We start from the raw sequence: 17,099 nt of genomic DNA on the forward strand, positions 1-17,099 counted from the left end.
AGATTTGGTAAGTTTTCAATCCAGGGCTTACATATTGCACACGGGATTTCGGTTTCACATAGTACCTGAAAGCGTTGATCTGTATCAGATTAAAAGGGTTAAAGGGTCTCACAGCCCTTCAAGGCCATCGGTAGAGATTTCAAATCCACCGTGTCTTGGGTTTGGCACGGGAAGTCTGGCCGCAGTCCTCGCCTTCCGCCGATTTCAACTTCCGCAACCGAACCCGGTACCCACCCACACCTGTGTGGAGTGAGGAAAGTCAGATGACCTTTCTTTGGTGCACGACACCATTCCGTAACGGGACCTCAAACCTTGATCACTGGTCATTCTGCCACTGCGCCAAGACTGGCCTATTGACCACACTATTCAATGGAGAGAGCAGCAAAGACCTACCACTACAGGACATCTCGTTCCCTGTGCAGTTTCGGTAACAACGAGGCCATCAGCAGCAATATTGGCACATAAACTATTAGTGTACTGTGCACTGAAAAAAGGGAAGAAAAAAAGAAGAAAGAATATATCTTTTTTTCTTCTTTTTTTCTCGTTCTCCTATAAATTATCGGCTCTCCCATTTCTACGGAAAGCAGCATTGTCACTGAGGATTCTTCACCTTGAAGTTATGAGCTTTCCCCTAGTCCCAACTCCTCTCCTCACCATTTAAATAGGACTGGTGATCATCACTGGATGTGATCACGTTTACCAGCATTTTCATTGCATATTTAATCACTAGATGTAGTAAAGTTTACCGGCATAGTCCATGCGATAGAACTTGTTTCCATTTTTGTGCGCTGCTGTCCGTATCTTTCCATATCAACTTTCATGCTACCAAGGCTTTTTAGGACACACTGACCGTGATTCATCTTTTCGCGATATTTAACTTTACATTACAACGAAATCAACTTCCTCCGTACGGACGAAGAATGATACACTGATAGCGTTTCATCCCAGCTGACACCATGAAAAAGTTACCAGCGGAAAGTTCTTACATTGAACAGGTGGGTGAAGACAACGAATACCGCACTGCTGTCTTACGACGAAAGCTACAAACAGGGCTACTTAGACACCCACCCAGCATCAAATGGGGCCTCTGTTGAGAGAGAGAGAGAGGGAGAGAGAGAGCATGTAGTGGCCGAATAGTATTATCCACCGCTGCACAAACTAATAAGACAAGGACGCTCAGAGGAAAGAAGATGACCGTACTTCAGGTGTTTCTCGATGATTCGACCAGACCAGTGTCGCCAGTGTCGCCATTCTTACCACGAAAACGCTGAAGCCAGTCAGTAAAAGGCCAAGGCACAGCCACAAACAGCCACAGTGTCCACGCTCACGGTCAATGGAAGCAGGGCGTCGGATTCCACTCTGACTGAACATTCCCTGACTGGAAGGAACCCTCGCGCTCCACAGATAACTGTCCACCACGCATAACAGACACAGACGCACAAAGACACAGACGCACACACACACACACACACACAGACGTACACACACACACACACACACATCGACGCACACACAGAGATTCCCTTCTAACTGCTTGAAACCGGAACTTAGACGCACGCACAAATGAGTGTGCACACGTACAGGTATGTACAAATACACATACACAGACAGATAGACGGACACACACACACGCACGCATCTTTCAGTCGAAGGCCTGATAACTGCGTGGGGACAATGTTAAAGCGAAAAACAGACATCTTCTTTCTTTGTTTTTCTGGGGTTTTTTTTCTCTCCCCACATCTGATGGTGTGTAGCGTGTGATCTATTTCATCCGTCCACGCGCTCTGACACCTTGAAACCGAAACTGACAGCGTTCAGTTGAAGAGCAGGTCGTTGAAGTTGAGGAGGAGGGAGACGATGGAGGTGGTGTAGTTGGTGGTGGTGCGGACCACCTTCAGGCGGTCAGCCCGCTCAAAGTTGGACTTGACCAGCTCGTAGTACTCCCCGTCACTCAGAGTCAGCGACTTCAGCAAAGGACAGCGCATCCTGTACACAGAGAACAGTGATGGTGGTGGTGGTGATGGTTGTGGTGGTGGTGGTGGTGGTGATGGTGATGGTGGTGGTGGTGGTGGTGGTGGTGGTGATGGTGGTGATGATGGTGGTGGTGATGGTGGTGGTGGTGGTGGTGGTGGTGGTGGTGGTGATGGTGATGGTGGTGGTGGTGATGGTGATGGTGGTGATGTGATGGTGGTGGTGATGTTGGTGGTGATGGTGGTGGTGGTGATGGTGGTGGTGGTGGTGATGATGATAGTGATGGTGGTGGTGATGGTGACGGTGGTGATGGTAATAATGGTGATGGTGATGATGATGACGACGATGACGATAACGATGATGATGATAACTATTAAACTATAATAACAGTAATGATAATGGTAATAATGAAGATGATTATGATGATGATGATGACGATGATGGTAATAACAACAGTAGTGGCAACAAATGGATGTTTTAATTTGCTCTACCGCCTCATCAGAGGAGTCAAGTGTGCTGACAATTAGCATCCGTATAGGGGTAAAAAACAACAACAAAAGATTAAAGATTAATCAAGACCAACAAAAACAAGGCAAATGGAAAGTGTCAGTGACGAAGCCACACACACACACACACACACACACACACACACACACACACACACAGAGAGAGAGAGAGAGAGAGAGAGAGAGAGAGAGAGATCCATAAAAGCAGATTCGTATAGATGTGTTCGCCAGCATTGCCACCCGCCACGCCGTCAGGCATCTGCTTCAGCATATGTGGAGTGGCATGTATGAATTTGCCCGAACGCAGTGACGCCTCCTTGAAAAACTGAACCGAGCTGAACTGAACTTCCTCCTTCCTTCTCTCACTCCCTCCCTTCCAGCCCCACACACTCCATATCCCACCACCACCACCACCCCCACAACTCAGCCCTACACTCTCCAAACCCCATCACCACCATCACCACAACTGACCCCTAAAATCTCCAAACCCCATCAACACCACCACCACGACCACCACAACTCAGTCCTACACACTCCTCATCCCACCCACCAACCAACACCACCACCACCACCACCACCACAACTCACTATCACCCCCACACCCCACAACATCCGACCAACCACTCCCCTCCCCTTCCTCTCCCCCTCCCCTCCCCTCCCTCTCAGACCTGATGTGGTCGATGAACTTGTTGGACTTGTCAGAGAAGCGGATGGTGTCCGGGTCCCACTGCATCTCCATCCTCTCCAGGCGGGGACAGTGCTGAGCGAAGGCCTCCACGATCTGGTCCACGTGCACCCGGCTCTGCATCTTCAGGAACCACCCGTTGGCCGTGCCCAGCACACACACCCTGCACAACGCGCTGATGGTCATGGTGCTGATGATAATGATTACAATAACAATAATAATGATGATAGTAATAACGCACACCATGCACACGACGCTATGGTGATGATAATAATAATGATAATACCGATAATAATGATAATGATAATGATAAGGTGGAGTGATGGCCTAGAGGTAACGCATCCGCCAAGGAAGCCAGAGAATCTGAGCGCGCTGGTTCGAATCACGGCTCAGCCGCCGATATTTTCTCCCACTCCACTACACCTTGAGTGGTGATCTGGACGCTAGTCATTCGTATGAGACAATAAACCGAGGTCCCGTGTGCTGCATGTACTTAGCGCACGTAAAAGAACCCACGGCAACGAAAGGGTTGTTCCTGGCAAAATTCTGTAGAAAAATCCACTTCGATAGGAAAAACAAATAAAACTGCACGCAGGAAAAAATACAAAAAAGGGGTGGTGCTGTAGTGTAGCGACGCGCTCTCCCTGGGGAGAGCAGCCCGAATTTCACACACAGAGAAATATGTTGTGATAAAAAGAAATACAAATACAAATAATGAAGAATGACCACCCGTTAGCCGTGCCCAGCTCACACCCTGCACACGATGTTGATGGTTAATCTTCTTCTTCTTCGTTCGTGGGCTGCAACTCCCACGTTCACTCGTATGTGCACGAGTGGGCTTTTACGTGTATGACCATTTTTACCCAGCCGTGTCAATAACAATAATAATAATGATGATATAATAATTACCACCCGTTGGCCGTGCCTAGCACGCACACCCTGCATACCATTGTGATGATGGTGATGGTGATGATGCTGCTGATGCTGATGTTGATGGCGGTGATGGTGATGATGATGATGATGATGACGGCGATGGTGATAATGGTGATGATGATGATGGTGGCGGTGGTGTTGATAGTGAAGGTGATGATGATGATAATAATAATAATAATAATGATGATGATGATGATGATGATGATGACCACCCGTTGGCCGTGCCCAGCACGCACACGTACCTGGAAACCATAATGTTGGTGATGATGATAAGAATGATAATGATAATTATAATCATCACCATCATCATCGATGATTATGATGATAATGATAATAATAATAACAATAATAATAATAATAATAATAAAACTCACGGGACAAGCCAGGTCTGTGGACATAGCTTGATTGAGAAGGTAAGCTGTACTCCGGAGCTAGTACATACATGTCTCTCTGTCCGTCTTTCTGTATGTCTGTCTCTCTGTCTGTCTGCCTTCGCGCACAAGAGCATGAGGATGGCTCCGAACCCGAGACATGGAATGTGGCAGGGACTACTCCGGACGCGAGCCCGTGACTGACGATTCTGACACTGCTGTCTGCTCCACTCACGTCCACTTTCCAGTCATGCGTAACTTTGTCATTGCAACACTTCCATCAGAGCTTGCGAGAAGGAAAAAAAAAGATTACATTCTCTGTATTCCTTGTCGCTTTCAGTAAGACTAGTCGGGCCTTTTTTTGGGAAAAAATGTTTTTTTTTATGTATCATTATTGATACTTATATAGCTTCTATCTTCGTTCTGAGACCTAACTCCAAGCGCCTTACACAGAATCATTTGCACAACAGGGCTGACGCCTACACGGGAAAAGCCGACTGATAGCTTCAGGTTTCAATCACGTACACACATACACAGGTGTACTTATTGGTGTATATACAAAGTTTACAACTGTTTTGCCCTATCTGTGTGTGGCATATTTTGATTAGATTTCCGGAGTAAAGCCCGGTAGAGGGTCTTGCCTCGTCTTGAATAAAGCTATTTGCAACTCGTTCTTTTCCACTGTTGTTGCGAAGTGTACATGTCAAATGATGGATGTGAAACAACAAGGAGCAGCTCAGTCGCTTTCTGGAGAAGTTTCTGCACGACCTTTGCGTCCAAGCTGCTCTGCTTACATTTACGCGGAAGAATCTCGCGATTTTTACTGAGATCGCACCATCTTCAGGGAAATAGCATATGTTTGCAAATGATAGTTTGATGTTTCCAAATGGATTTCTCTCTTGATCGTGTCCAACACTGGCCGTTTGTGTGTGAGAGTTTGTTTAACAGACGAACTCAATGAAGTATGAAGTTAGCCTTGACGCATTAGGTACCATGGCGGCTATCTAATCGACGACGTTTTAGACTTAAAAAAATCTGATGAGTTAGTGTTAGAACACGGCTCCACCGAAAAAGATGAATTTGAAGCTTTTGTATTTTCAAAAATGTTTCAATGGATACCAAGGAATCAACGTGTAATTTGTGATAGAATAGTGACCAGAATAGTGCGTTGACCGACATCACGACGACTTCTAGGGACTGTTCGGATACACTTTTGTGTGATCTGTGGAATAGTTATATCTGCATCCACATACGAGTTGAATGCTTGTAAACCTTATGTTTTGCACTTTCTTTTGATCACTAATTTGTGTGAGTATCTGGGTTGATTTTTTTGTGATTTTTCAAAAGCATCATGAAAAACATGCCATTTCTTGGTGTGCGGCGCACGGTCGTGTGTGCGACTCGATTGAGTTCATGGCTTTATTTACCCGCACACTACCTGATAGGCTGCAGCACACGCACCCATGTTTTGAAATTTTCTCCTTCTTCTTCTGCGGTCGCAGGCTGTAACTCCCACGTTCACGTACGAGTGGGTTTCTACTCTTTGACCGTTTTTACCCCTCCATTTAGGCAGCCATGCTCCGTTCTCGGGGGTATGCATGTTTGGTACGTTCTTGTTTCCATAACCCACCGAACGCTGACATGGATTACAGAATGTTTAACGTACATAGACTATTTCTGCGTGCGTATCCACAAGAAGGGGGTTCAGACACCAGTAGATCTGCACAATTGTTGACCTGGGAGATCGGAAAATAAATCTCCATCTTCAGCCCAACAGGTGTGCCGAAACCGGGGATCGAACTCGGGGAAACTCGGGCGAGAATCCAGCTCTCTGACCACTCGGCCATCGCACCCGTCTGATGGTTTGAACTGCATGCCTTGTCTAATAATTTAGCGAGGGGGATCGGGGTGATGGAAAGGAGAGGGTCCATAGCATGAAAGCGGTGCACTCAATACGACTGACAACGTATCGGCTGCAAGCTGTGACGTCAGGCGGAAAGGTTCAATGAAATCATTCGTAATTGGTAAAGTGTAAACACTGAAATGGGTTCCAACACGCGCCAGATCCATCTTGCTGTTGGGTGGGCTGAGTCTGAAAAACTGAGAGAGAGAGAGAGAGAGAGAGAGAGAGAGAGAGAGAGAGAGAATGTGTGTGTGTGTGTGTGTGCGCGCGCGTTCGTTCGTTCGTTCTTTAGTTTAACGTCTTTTCACTATAAGTGATATTAGACGAGCGCGCGCGCGTCTGTGTGTTTGTGTGCGCGTATGTGCACAGGTTTTGTTGTTTCTTGTGTGTGTGTGTGTGTGTGTGTATGCGTGTGTCTGTGTGTGTCTGTGTGTGTCTGTGTCCGTGCACGTGCACACGCAAGTTTTGTTGTTGTTTAATTTGTGTGTGTGTGTGTGTGTGTTTGTGTGTGTGTGTGTGTGTGTGTGTGTGTGTGTGTGTGTGTCTGTGTGTGTGTGTGCGTGTGTGTCCGCACACGTGCGCATGCAAGTTTTGTTGTTGTTTAATGTGTGTGTGTGTGTGTGTGTGTGTGTGTGTGTGTGTGTGTGTGTGTCTGTGTGGTTTTTTGTTGTTTTTTTTGTGTGTGTTGTGTTGTGTACTTACACGTGCATCAATGTTACGGCTTGGAGAGAGACGTATGTGGCTGTATACTGTCTTCATTTGTGTTTTGCTCTTTTCGTTTACTTGTTGTTGTTTTCTTTACTGCTTACACAAAATTGATTCTCCAGAGAACACTTTTTTCGTTTTCTTGTTTTCATCCGGATGGAATCTTCCCTGCCGTGCAAACCTTTCAGCACGCTTCATAAATACAGTGGTAATTCTGGAAAGAGAAAATTTGCCAAATAACTCTCTCTCTCCCTCCCCCGACCCCTTCTCTCTTTCCCTCTCTCCCCTATCCACCCCCTCTCTCAGTCTCTCTTTCTCAGAGCAAATGGACTATTTCGAGCTTGTCTGTCTGTGCATGTCTGAATGTGCAGTGTCTGTGTGGGTGTGCGTTCATCTACATGTAAGTAGTCATGGCACGGTAATTTTCCGTCCTCTAATCCCCCAACCCCCTTCCCTTCTCACCTGTACTCCCTCCCCGTCTCCTCAAAACTTCATTTTTTCCCACAAGGTGAAGGGAGGGATGTGTTCAGTTGTTGAGGGCAGAGCTCTCACTGGGGGATGTTTATGCCCTCAGGTGGTGTAGAGCAGGCGTGATAATGAGACTGCCTTTCGTACAGCTGTCTCACTGGGAAAACAGGTGTGTGTGTGTGTGCGTGTGTGTGTGTCTGTGTACGATTTGTACGTACCTGTACGTGTACACACCCATTTGTGAGTGCGTTATGTTCCAGTATTCAAGTAGTTAGAAAGGAGTCTGCTTGGAGATAGACATGAGCAGCTGTTAACTGACTTCATTCGTATTTCTTCTTATTTTCTTTATAACCACTTCCAGAAATTTTCAAAAGAAAAAAACATTTTCCTCCTCCTGTTTTTATTTGGATGGAATCTGCCCTGCCATGCAAGCCTTGCAGCAAGCTTCAGAAATATCAAGACAAATCTGGATAGAGAAAATCTGCTGAATTCTCTCTCTCATGCTCACTTTTTATTCCCTCCTCTCTTTGTCTTCCCTCACCCCCCACCTCTCTCTCTCCGACCTCCTTCCTACTCCCCCCTCCCTCCCTCTCTCTCTCACTGCACGTGTGTGGATAATTTGGAGCTTTTCTGCCTATCTGTGCATGTTTAAATGTGCAGTGTTTGTGGGTGTGCATTCCTCTACGTGTAAGTAGTCATGGCACAGTAATTTTCCGCCCAACCCTCTTCCCTTCTCACCTGTTCACCCCCCCTGCCTCCCCCTCCTCCAAACATCATTTTTCCCACAAGGTGAACGGAGGGACGTGTTCAGTTGTTGAGGGCAGAGCTCTCACTGGGGGATGTTTGTGCCCTCAGGTGGTGAAGAAGAGGCAGTGATAATGAGACTTCCTTCCGTACCGCTGTATCACTGGGAAAACAGGTGTGTGTGTGTGTGTGTGTGTGTGTGTGTGTGTGTGTGTGTGTGTGTGTGTGTGTGTGTACCATTTGTACGTACCAGTTGTGTACACACTCATTTGTGAGTGCGTCTATGTTCCAGTATTCAAGCAGTTAGAAGGGAGTCTGCTTGGAGATAGACGTGAGCAGCTGTTAACTGACTTCATTCGTATTTTTCCCTATTTTCTTTATAACCGCTTCCAAAAATTTTCAAAGGGAAAAACAAATTCTCTCCTGTTTTTATTTGGATGGAATCTGCCCTGCCATGCAAGCCTTGCAGCAAGCTTCAGAAATATCAAGACAAATCTGGATAGAGAAAATCTGCTGAATTCTCTCTCTCATGCTCACTTTTTATTCCCTCCTCTCTTTGTCTTCCCTCACCCCCCGCCTCTCTCTCTCCGACCTCCTTCCTACTCCCCCCTCCCTCTCTCTCACTGCACGTGTGTGGATAATTTGGAGCTTGTCTGCCTATCTGTGCATGTTTAAATGTGCAGTGTTTGTGGGTGTGCATTCCTCTACGTGTAAGTAGTCATGGCACAGTAATTTTCTACCCAACCCTCTTCCCTTCTCACCTGTTCACCCCCCCCCCTGCTTCCCCCTCCTCCAAACATCATTTTTCCCACAAAGGTGAACAGAGGGGTGTGTTCAGTTGTTGAGGGCAGAGCTCTCACTGGGGGATGATTGTGCCCTGAGGCGGAAAAGAGGTGCGATAATGAGACTGCCTTCCGTACAGCTGTATCACTGGGAAAACAGGTGTGTGTGTGTGTGTGTGTGTGTGTGTGTGTGTGTGTGAGTGTGTGTGTGTGTGTGTGTGTGTGTGTGTGTGTGTGTGTGTGTGTGTGTGTGAGTGTGTCTTGTCTGTGTGTGTGTTTATGTGTGTGCACGCGCATGTGTGTGGGCATGCAAGCACACATGTGTGCATGTGCGCGTGTGTGTGCCGGTGTGTGTGTGTGTGTGTGTGTGTGTGTGTGTGCTGACCTGATGTTGCCAAGGAAGGGGAGTGACCTTGAGCCAGATGTTCTCAGTCAGCCTGGCGTAAAACTTGAACACAACACAACACAACACAACACAGTACAACTAAATAACACAGCACAGCACAATACAACACAGAACAACACAACACAGCCAGCACAGCACAGCACTGTACAATACTGAACAATATAACACAAAACATCGGAGCAAAACACACAACACAACACAGTACAGTACAAAACAGCACAGTACAACACAACACAGCACAACACAGTACAACACAACACAGCACAACATAGTACAACACAACACAGCATAGTACAACACAACAAAGCATAGTACAACACAATACAAAACAACACAGCACAGCAAAACACAGCACAACACTACAGTACAACACAACACAAAATAGCACAGCGCAACACAACACAGAATAACACAACGCAAAACAGCGCAGTACAACACAACACAGAACAACACAAAACAAAACATTGCAGTACAACACAGCATAGCACAATACAGCACAACAAACGCGAATCAAAACGGCAGAACACAGCAGAACACAAAACAGCACAGCACAGAACAGCACAACACAGCACAGAACAGAACAACACAGCACAGAACAACACAGCAAAAAACAGCACAGCACAACACAAAACACCACAGAACAACACAGCACTGAGCAACACAGCACGGCATAACACAGCACAGCATAACACAGCACAGCACAGCAGCTCATGTTGCCGAGGAATGGGGTGACGTTGAGCCAGCAGTTCTTGGTTTGCCTGGAGTACAACTTGAACACAACACAACACAGCACAGCACAACACAGCAGCATCTGGTGTTGATGAGGAAGGGGATGACGTTGAACCAGAAGTTCTCGGTCAGCCTGGAGTACAATTTGAACACAATACAAAGCAGCACAGCACAGTATAGCACAGAACAATACAGCACAGTACAACACAGTACAGCACAGTATCAACACAGCACAGCACAGCACCTGATGTTGCTGAGGAAAGGCATGTCTTTGAACCAGAAGTTCTCAGTCAGCCTGGAGTACAACTTGAACACAACACAACACAGCACAACACAGCACAACACAACACAGCACAGCACAGCACAGTATCAGCACAGCACAGCACAGCACAGCACCTGATGTTGATGAGGAAGGGGATGACGTTGAACCAGGAGTTCTTGGTCAGCCTGGAGTACAACATAAACACAATACAACACAACACAGCACAACACAATACACACAGCACAGCACAAAACACAGCACAACATAGCACAGTATCACCACAGCACAGCACAGCACAGCACCTGATGTTGCCAAGGAAGGGGATGACGTTGAGCCAGAAGTTCTCGGTCAGCCTGGAGTTGCCCACCAGCATGAGCCCGCTCAGGCCGGCACCATGGCGCTGCAGGAACTGGTAGACAGCCGCCTCACTCAGCGCGTGTGTGTAGCTGACATCCAGGGCCTGCAGGCGGGAGAACTTGCCCAGGTCCATCAGCTTCTCCATCACCTGCCGCGTCAGGAAGGGAGTGGTTGCTCTTGTTTTTGTTGTTGATTTTGTTGTTGTTGTTTTGTTGTCGTGGTTGTTGATGTTGTTGCTGTCGATGTTGTTGTTGATGATGTCGTTGTTGTTGCCGTTGTTGTGTTTGTTGCTGATGTTCTTGTTGTTTTCGTTGTTGTTGTTGTTACTATTATTGCCATTAGTATTATTAGTAGTGTTAGCATTAGTATAATCATCATCATTGTTATCATCATCATCATCATCATCATTATTATCGTTATTATTATTATTATTATTATCATTGTTGTTGTTGTTATCACTGCCATGCTGTTGGTGTTGTTGTTGATGTTATTATCATTATCGTCATTATCATCATCATTCTTCTTCTTCTTCTTATCATCATCATTATTGTTATGCTGTTGTTGTTGTTCATATTCGTCTTCTTATTATTATCATGGTCATTACTATCATTAGTAGTGGTATTAGTACCATTATTCGCAGTGTTCTTCTTATCATTATTACTATCATCATCAGCACCAGCATCATCGGCATCATCGTTATTGGTGGTGTTGTTGTTTTACAACAAGGACATGTACATTTTGTATGTAAATTTGACGCAGACGCCCGTGCAAAGGTCACACTACTCAGCTGACGTTGATGCCAGGTCGTGACTCACGGAAGTGCACGCGTCCGACGTGTCATTGGCAGTTAATTTGTTGCGCAAGTTTACGCCATGAAGGACGTACGTGCATGGGCCATCAGCACCACACACACACACACACACACACACACACACACACACATGCCCCAACACTCCCCAACACACACACACACACATGCCAACACACACACACACACACACACAGACACACACACACACACACATCCCCGCCCCACTCCCCCACTAACCGCATCACAGAAGAACTCACAGTAACCCAGGTAGGTGAAGCCGACAAGTCAATCCAAAACTATTACACCGTACAGAACGTAGGCACATGGACATTGTGTAACACACACACATACACACACACACACACACACACACATGCCAACCCCAACCCCACCACACACCCTCCCCCTTCTCTCCCCACTGACTGCATCAGAGAAGAATTCGCAGAAGAAGCCCAGGCCCAGGTATGTGAAGCCGACAATACAAAACAATTACACCAAAATGAATGTACACGCACGCACACACACACTTGCTCCCCCCCACCCCGACACACACACACACACACACACACACACACACAACCCACACTCTCCCACTGACCGCATCAGAGAAGAACTCGCAGTAGCCCAGGCCCAGGTAGGTGAAGCCGACAATACAATACAATGCAAAACAATTACACCATGAAGAATGTACACGCATGCGCACACACACACATGCTCCCCCCCCCAGCTCCCATCCCCCCAACTCCACACTCCCCCACTGACCGCATCAGAGAAGAACTCGCAGTAGCCCAGGCCCAGGTAGGTGAAGCCGACAATACAATACAATGCAAAACAATTACACCATGAAGAATGTACACGCACGCAAACACACACTTGCTCCCCCCTCCTCCCCCCCCCCACACCTTAGCTTCCCTCCCCACCAACACACACACACACACACACATGCTCCTCCCCCCCCCCCAGCTCCCACCCCCACCCCCCTCCACTCCTCACTGCCCCACTGACCGCATCAGAGAAGAACTCGCAGTAGCCCAGGCCCAGGTAGGTGAAGCCCGGCATCCTGAGTAGCACGCTCTGCAGTGTCTCCTCGGACAGCTCTGTGGACGTCAGGTCCAACTCGTGCACGTTGGACAGCTCCCAGGGGGCCGCCTGCATGTGCTGGTCCTCCACGCCTGATAGTCGCAATGGTGGTGGTAGTAGTAGTAGTGGTGGTGGTGGTGGTGGTGATACGAGAATACTACTACTACTACTACTACTAATAATAATAATAAGAAGAAGAAGATGTTGATGATGATGATGATGAAGAAGAAGAAGAGCAACAACAACAACAAAAAGATGACGAAGAACAAGAACAAGAAGGATATATATATATATATATATATATATATATATAGAGAGAGAGAGAGAGAGAGAGAGAGAGAGAATAAACAATGATGGTGATGAAAATGATGACAATGACAATAATGAAAATAGCATCAAGAATAACAAGGAAAATAGAATTAGAACAACAAATAGTAATGATAACAATGGTAATGATAGTAATCAGCAGCAGCATCATCTTCATCATCATCATCACCAACATCATCACCTGCACCTATATAGCGCATTCATTTCTCTAGAATAGGCGCTTTGCAAAGACGGGCACACACACACACACACACACACACACACACACACACACACACACACACACACACACACACACACACACACACACACACAGAGTGAAGGTCATGAAATGCAGCCAAGCATGGACACATGTTCCGCACAATGCACACACTTCTCTGGCTTCGTTGCAGGGTTCCTTGTCTGAAATTCCCCCACCTGTGTGATTGAATCATTCTTGTCGGGAGGCAGTCAGAAGTATACTTCGGGCAGTTCATCGGCAACCAACTGTGGCTCGGCAGATGAAATGTTCGAAGAATGGAGAGGTAGACTGAGGGAGAGATAGACAGACAGATGGACAGAGAAACAGAAAGACAGAGATAGACAGATAGCAGCTGAGGGGTTTTACTTAGAGGCCAGCGGGCTGTCAGAAAGGGGTACACGGGTAAAGAAAAGAAAGGCAGCCAGATGGAGAACGAACGAACGAAACGTTATTTCACGAGGGTAAGGGAATAAGCACAATTACATTTCTACATCTGGCCCTCCGGGGGTGGGGGTGGGTAAGAAAAATGCAAAGAGAGAGGGAAAGAGAGAGAGAGAGAGGAGGGAAAAGAGAGGGAGAGGAGACAAAGAGAGCTACAGGAGACAGACAGAGAGACAGAGAGAGCTAGGAGAGAGAGTGAGAGACAGACAGACAGACAGACACTGAGATGGAGTGAATGAGACAGAGAGAAATAGATGGATACAGAGCGACAAAGAGAGATAGAGAAGACACGAAACATAGAGGGAGGGAGAGAGACAGACAGACAGACAGACAGAGACAGAGAGAGAGAGAGAGAGAGAGAGAAGACAAGATAAAAGACAACAAAGAAATGATAACGTGGGTTGAACATGGCTGAGGTAACAAGAGCCAAATGAGTTTGCGTCAGAAGGTAGGTAGGTTAAGAGATTTTTTGTGCTGGTTACTTCCGTTTGGGTCGGTCGGGGTTTCGTGTGGTACAAATGTTGTTTTTGTTTGTTAGTTTAGTTTAGGTGGTTTTTTTGTGTGTTTTTTGTTGTTGTTGTTGGTTGTTGTTTTTTGTTTTTTTTTGTTGTTTGTTTCTTTCTTTCTTTCCGTCTACTTTCCGTCTCCTTTATTCTGCCTGCCTGTAAAAATCTCTTGAACGTAACCCCCCAAATCCCCCAGCACAATGGTATTTGACGAGACTGGCCGGTATTCACTATTTATAGATAACACTTTGAGAACACTGCGGTACTGGTTTTCCTTACATGCGATGGACTTCTCTAGAATACCCAAAATAAGCTTAATCATGTTGCTTCTTTGAACTTAATGACTGAAAATACTGATGGCAGAAGCCAAACTGCTAAATGGACCTCTTGTATTAAAACCTGCTTAGACAGATATGGATTTTCACATGTTTGGTCAGAGAGCGGAGTCGCAAATGTGCAGGCTTTTGTGTTATTTTGTTGTTTTTTTTAGAATTTTCAGGCAGATAATGGCTGACTGATTTCAACTGGACTGGTCGGTAAATCAAATTACAGTGATCGTTTCGAAACATATCGGTCATTTAAATCACTGTTAAAGCTAGAATCTTACCTAACACAATTGTCACTAAACAAGTCAAAGGTAAACTTTGTAAAGTTTAGACTTCGTATGAATGCTTTGAAAAATTATAAACGGAATAGCAATAACGTAAAGACATATCGTTTATGTAATCAATTAGAGGATGGATTTCATTTTCTGCTACATTGCGATGTCTACAGACCTTCAAGAGAGAAATATTTCTCTAAACACAGGCAGTTTAGTGGAATTGGCACAACTGTTAAAAAAACGAAGATGTAAGCGTAACCAGAGATATTGCTATATACATATTCGATGCGTTCAAAAGAAGGGAAAAATTCCTCGAAGCAGTATATTAAGTTTGGACAAATAACCCATGTTTTCATCCCGACAAATTTGTTGTCTTCATTCATTTGCTCACTGTCCTTTCTTTCTGTGATAATGTGTGTGCCTGTGCACCTCAAATGTTTACAGGCCGGAGGTCCAGCATTAAATTATTTGATTCCTTGAGTCCTTAATTTCTTCCTGTCTGCCTTCCTTCTTTCTCGCTTCCTTTCTGTTTCTGACTGAAATTTATGTACCCCTCGCATCCCCCCCCCTCTCTCTCTCTCTCTCTCTCTTCCCTCCACTCTAAGTCTCTGTCTCTCACTATCTCACTCTCTGTTACTCTGCCTCTCTCTCTCTCTCTCTCTCTCTCTCTGTATCTGTCTTTGTCTGTCTGTCTGCCTGACTCTTTCTCTGTGTTATCCTCAGCAGCTCTCGACACAAGAGCTGTACACCCGAACACCATTAGCAGCCAAACAACACGGTCCCGTATGCTTCCCTTTGGCACTGAGGCAAGACAGGAGAACTGGTGAAAAGAAAAGGAAGAAAGAAAGAAAGAAAGAAAGAAAAAAAAGCTCGGAATATCTGACTGTTAACAGAGGTTTGGGGCGGGGTTTCTTTTACGTGCGGACAAACGCGGCCTTTGTGAATTTGTTCACCTGTTCTTGTTCCTTTTCGTTCTAATCATCTGCATCTTCTCGTTTTGCTTTTCCTTCTTCGTTATTCCTTTCTAATCTTCGTCCTTCTCTCTCTCCATTTTTTTTATCAGTTGGCTGTTCTCTTACTTAACTATTTCTTCTTTCCTTCGACATTTTCTTATTTTTCTTCTTCTGCCTTCTTCTACTCTCTTTCTTTAACACTGGTTCAACCAGTTCTATTTCCCTCTGCATCTCAGTGCGCAGGCATATCCTCGACTGCCTTCACGTGAGGCCTACACGTGTTCAGGTGCAGTCGGTCGCTGTTTGGTGGTCTGTGTTCCCTTTTCTTCTCTCCCCCCCCCCCCCCGAGAGAAATATGTGGTAAAGGAGAAGAGAGGGGAAAGAGAGAGAGAGGGAGAGAGAGAGAAAGCGATAAGAGGGGATAGAGAGAGAAGGGAGAGTGAGCGAGAGAGAGAAAGGGAGAGGAGGATAAGTTGGTACAGCGTGAGAGCGAGAAAAAGAGAGAGAGAGAGAGGGGGGGGGTGTATAAGATGGTACACAGAGTGAGAGAGATGGTCATGACATTCTATTTCCAACCGCTTCACACACACACACACACACACACACACACACACACACACAGAGAGAGAGAGAGAGAGAGAGAGAGAGGATTCAAGATTCAAAAACTTTCTTTCTCAAGGATGAAGATTTTAGACATCGCCCAGTCTTCCAATCTGTCCTTGTGACAACAATACCAATAACAACATTAACGATAACGACACAACAATAATGATTTTGTTAACACTGCTATATCTATTGCTACTACTACGAATAATAATCACCATCATCATCATTAACATCGTAAAAAGACACAGAGAGAGAGAGAGAGAGGCGGGATACGGGTAGTTTATTCAATAATGGCATTGGCCCCTCATGAAGTGGACAGTGAACCAACATTCCAAAACAAAATCCTACCAATGACAAAAGTAAATAATAGATTGAAAATAGTAATCTACTAATTAGATAATGCACAACTGAATAACTAACTACAAAATACACTGCGAAATTTATAAGCCTTATACTATATAGCATAATATTTTATAATGGTTTCGTTCCTTGATAACATACGCATGGTAAGTCGAAATAAAGTAGGATGCCTATAATATTTTTTTGTGGAATTAACATATGTGTGTGTGTGCGAGTGTGTGTGTGTGTCCGTCTGTCCTAACACAGAAAAGACTCCACCAGTTCTCTGGCCAATGAAACTTACTTTTCTGAGCTCTGACACAAATTTCTCATATTCCAGAAAATCTTCCCTGATGGTTCGAGGTCTGAGGA

General features: G+C 45.7%; 1 protein-coding gene across 4 annotated transcripts in view; it reads right to left on the reverse strand.

Moving 5' to 3' along the window:
• Window positions 1–17,099, reverse strand: part of LOC143300139 (S-phase kinase-associated protein 2-like) — an 81,326-nt gene that overhangs the window by 2,153 nt on the left and 62,074 nt on the right. For all 4 annotated transcript variants that reach the window (XM_076613684.1, XM_076613701.1, XM_076613693.1 and 1 more), the window contains 4 exons: window positions 12,639–12,805; window positions 10,768–10,970; window positions 3,146–3,325; window positions 1–1,986 (listed from right to left, as the gene is read on the reverse strand). The exon at window positions 1–1,986 is cut by the window's left edge and continues 2,153 nt beyond it. In XM_076613684.1, coding sequence (XP_076469799.1) covers window positions 1,815–1,986; window positions 3,146–3,325; window positions 10,768–10,970; window positions 12,639–12,805 — 722 coding nt within the window. In that variant the 3' untranslated portion in view covers window positions 1–1,814. The remainder of the gene's footprint in view (window positions 1,987–3,145; window positions 3,326–10,767; window positions 10,971–12,638; window positions 12,806–17,099) is intronic.

The sequence above is a fragment of the Babylonia areolata genome, chromosome 2 (assembly GCF_041734735.1).
Source record: "Babylonia areolata isolate BAREFJ2019XMU chromosome 2, ASM4173473v1, whole genome shotgun sequence".
Lineage (NCBI taxonomy): Eukaryota > Metazoa > Mollusca > Gastropoda > Neogastropoda > Buccinidae > Babylonia > Babylonia areolata.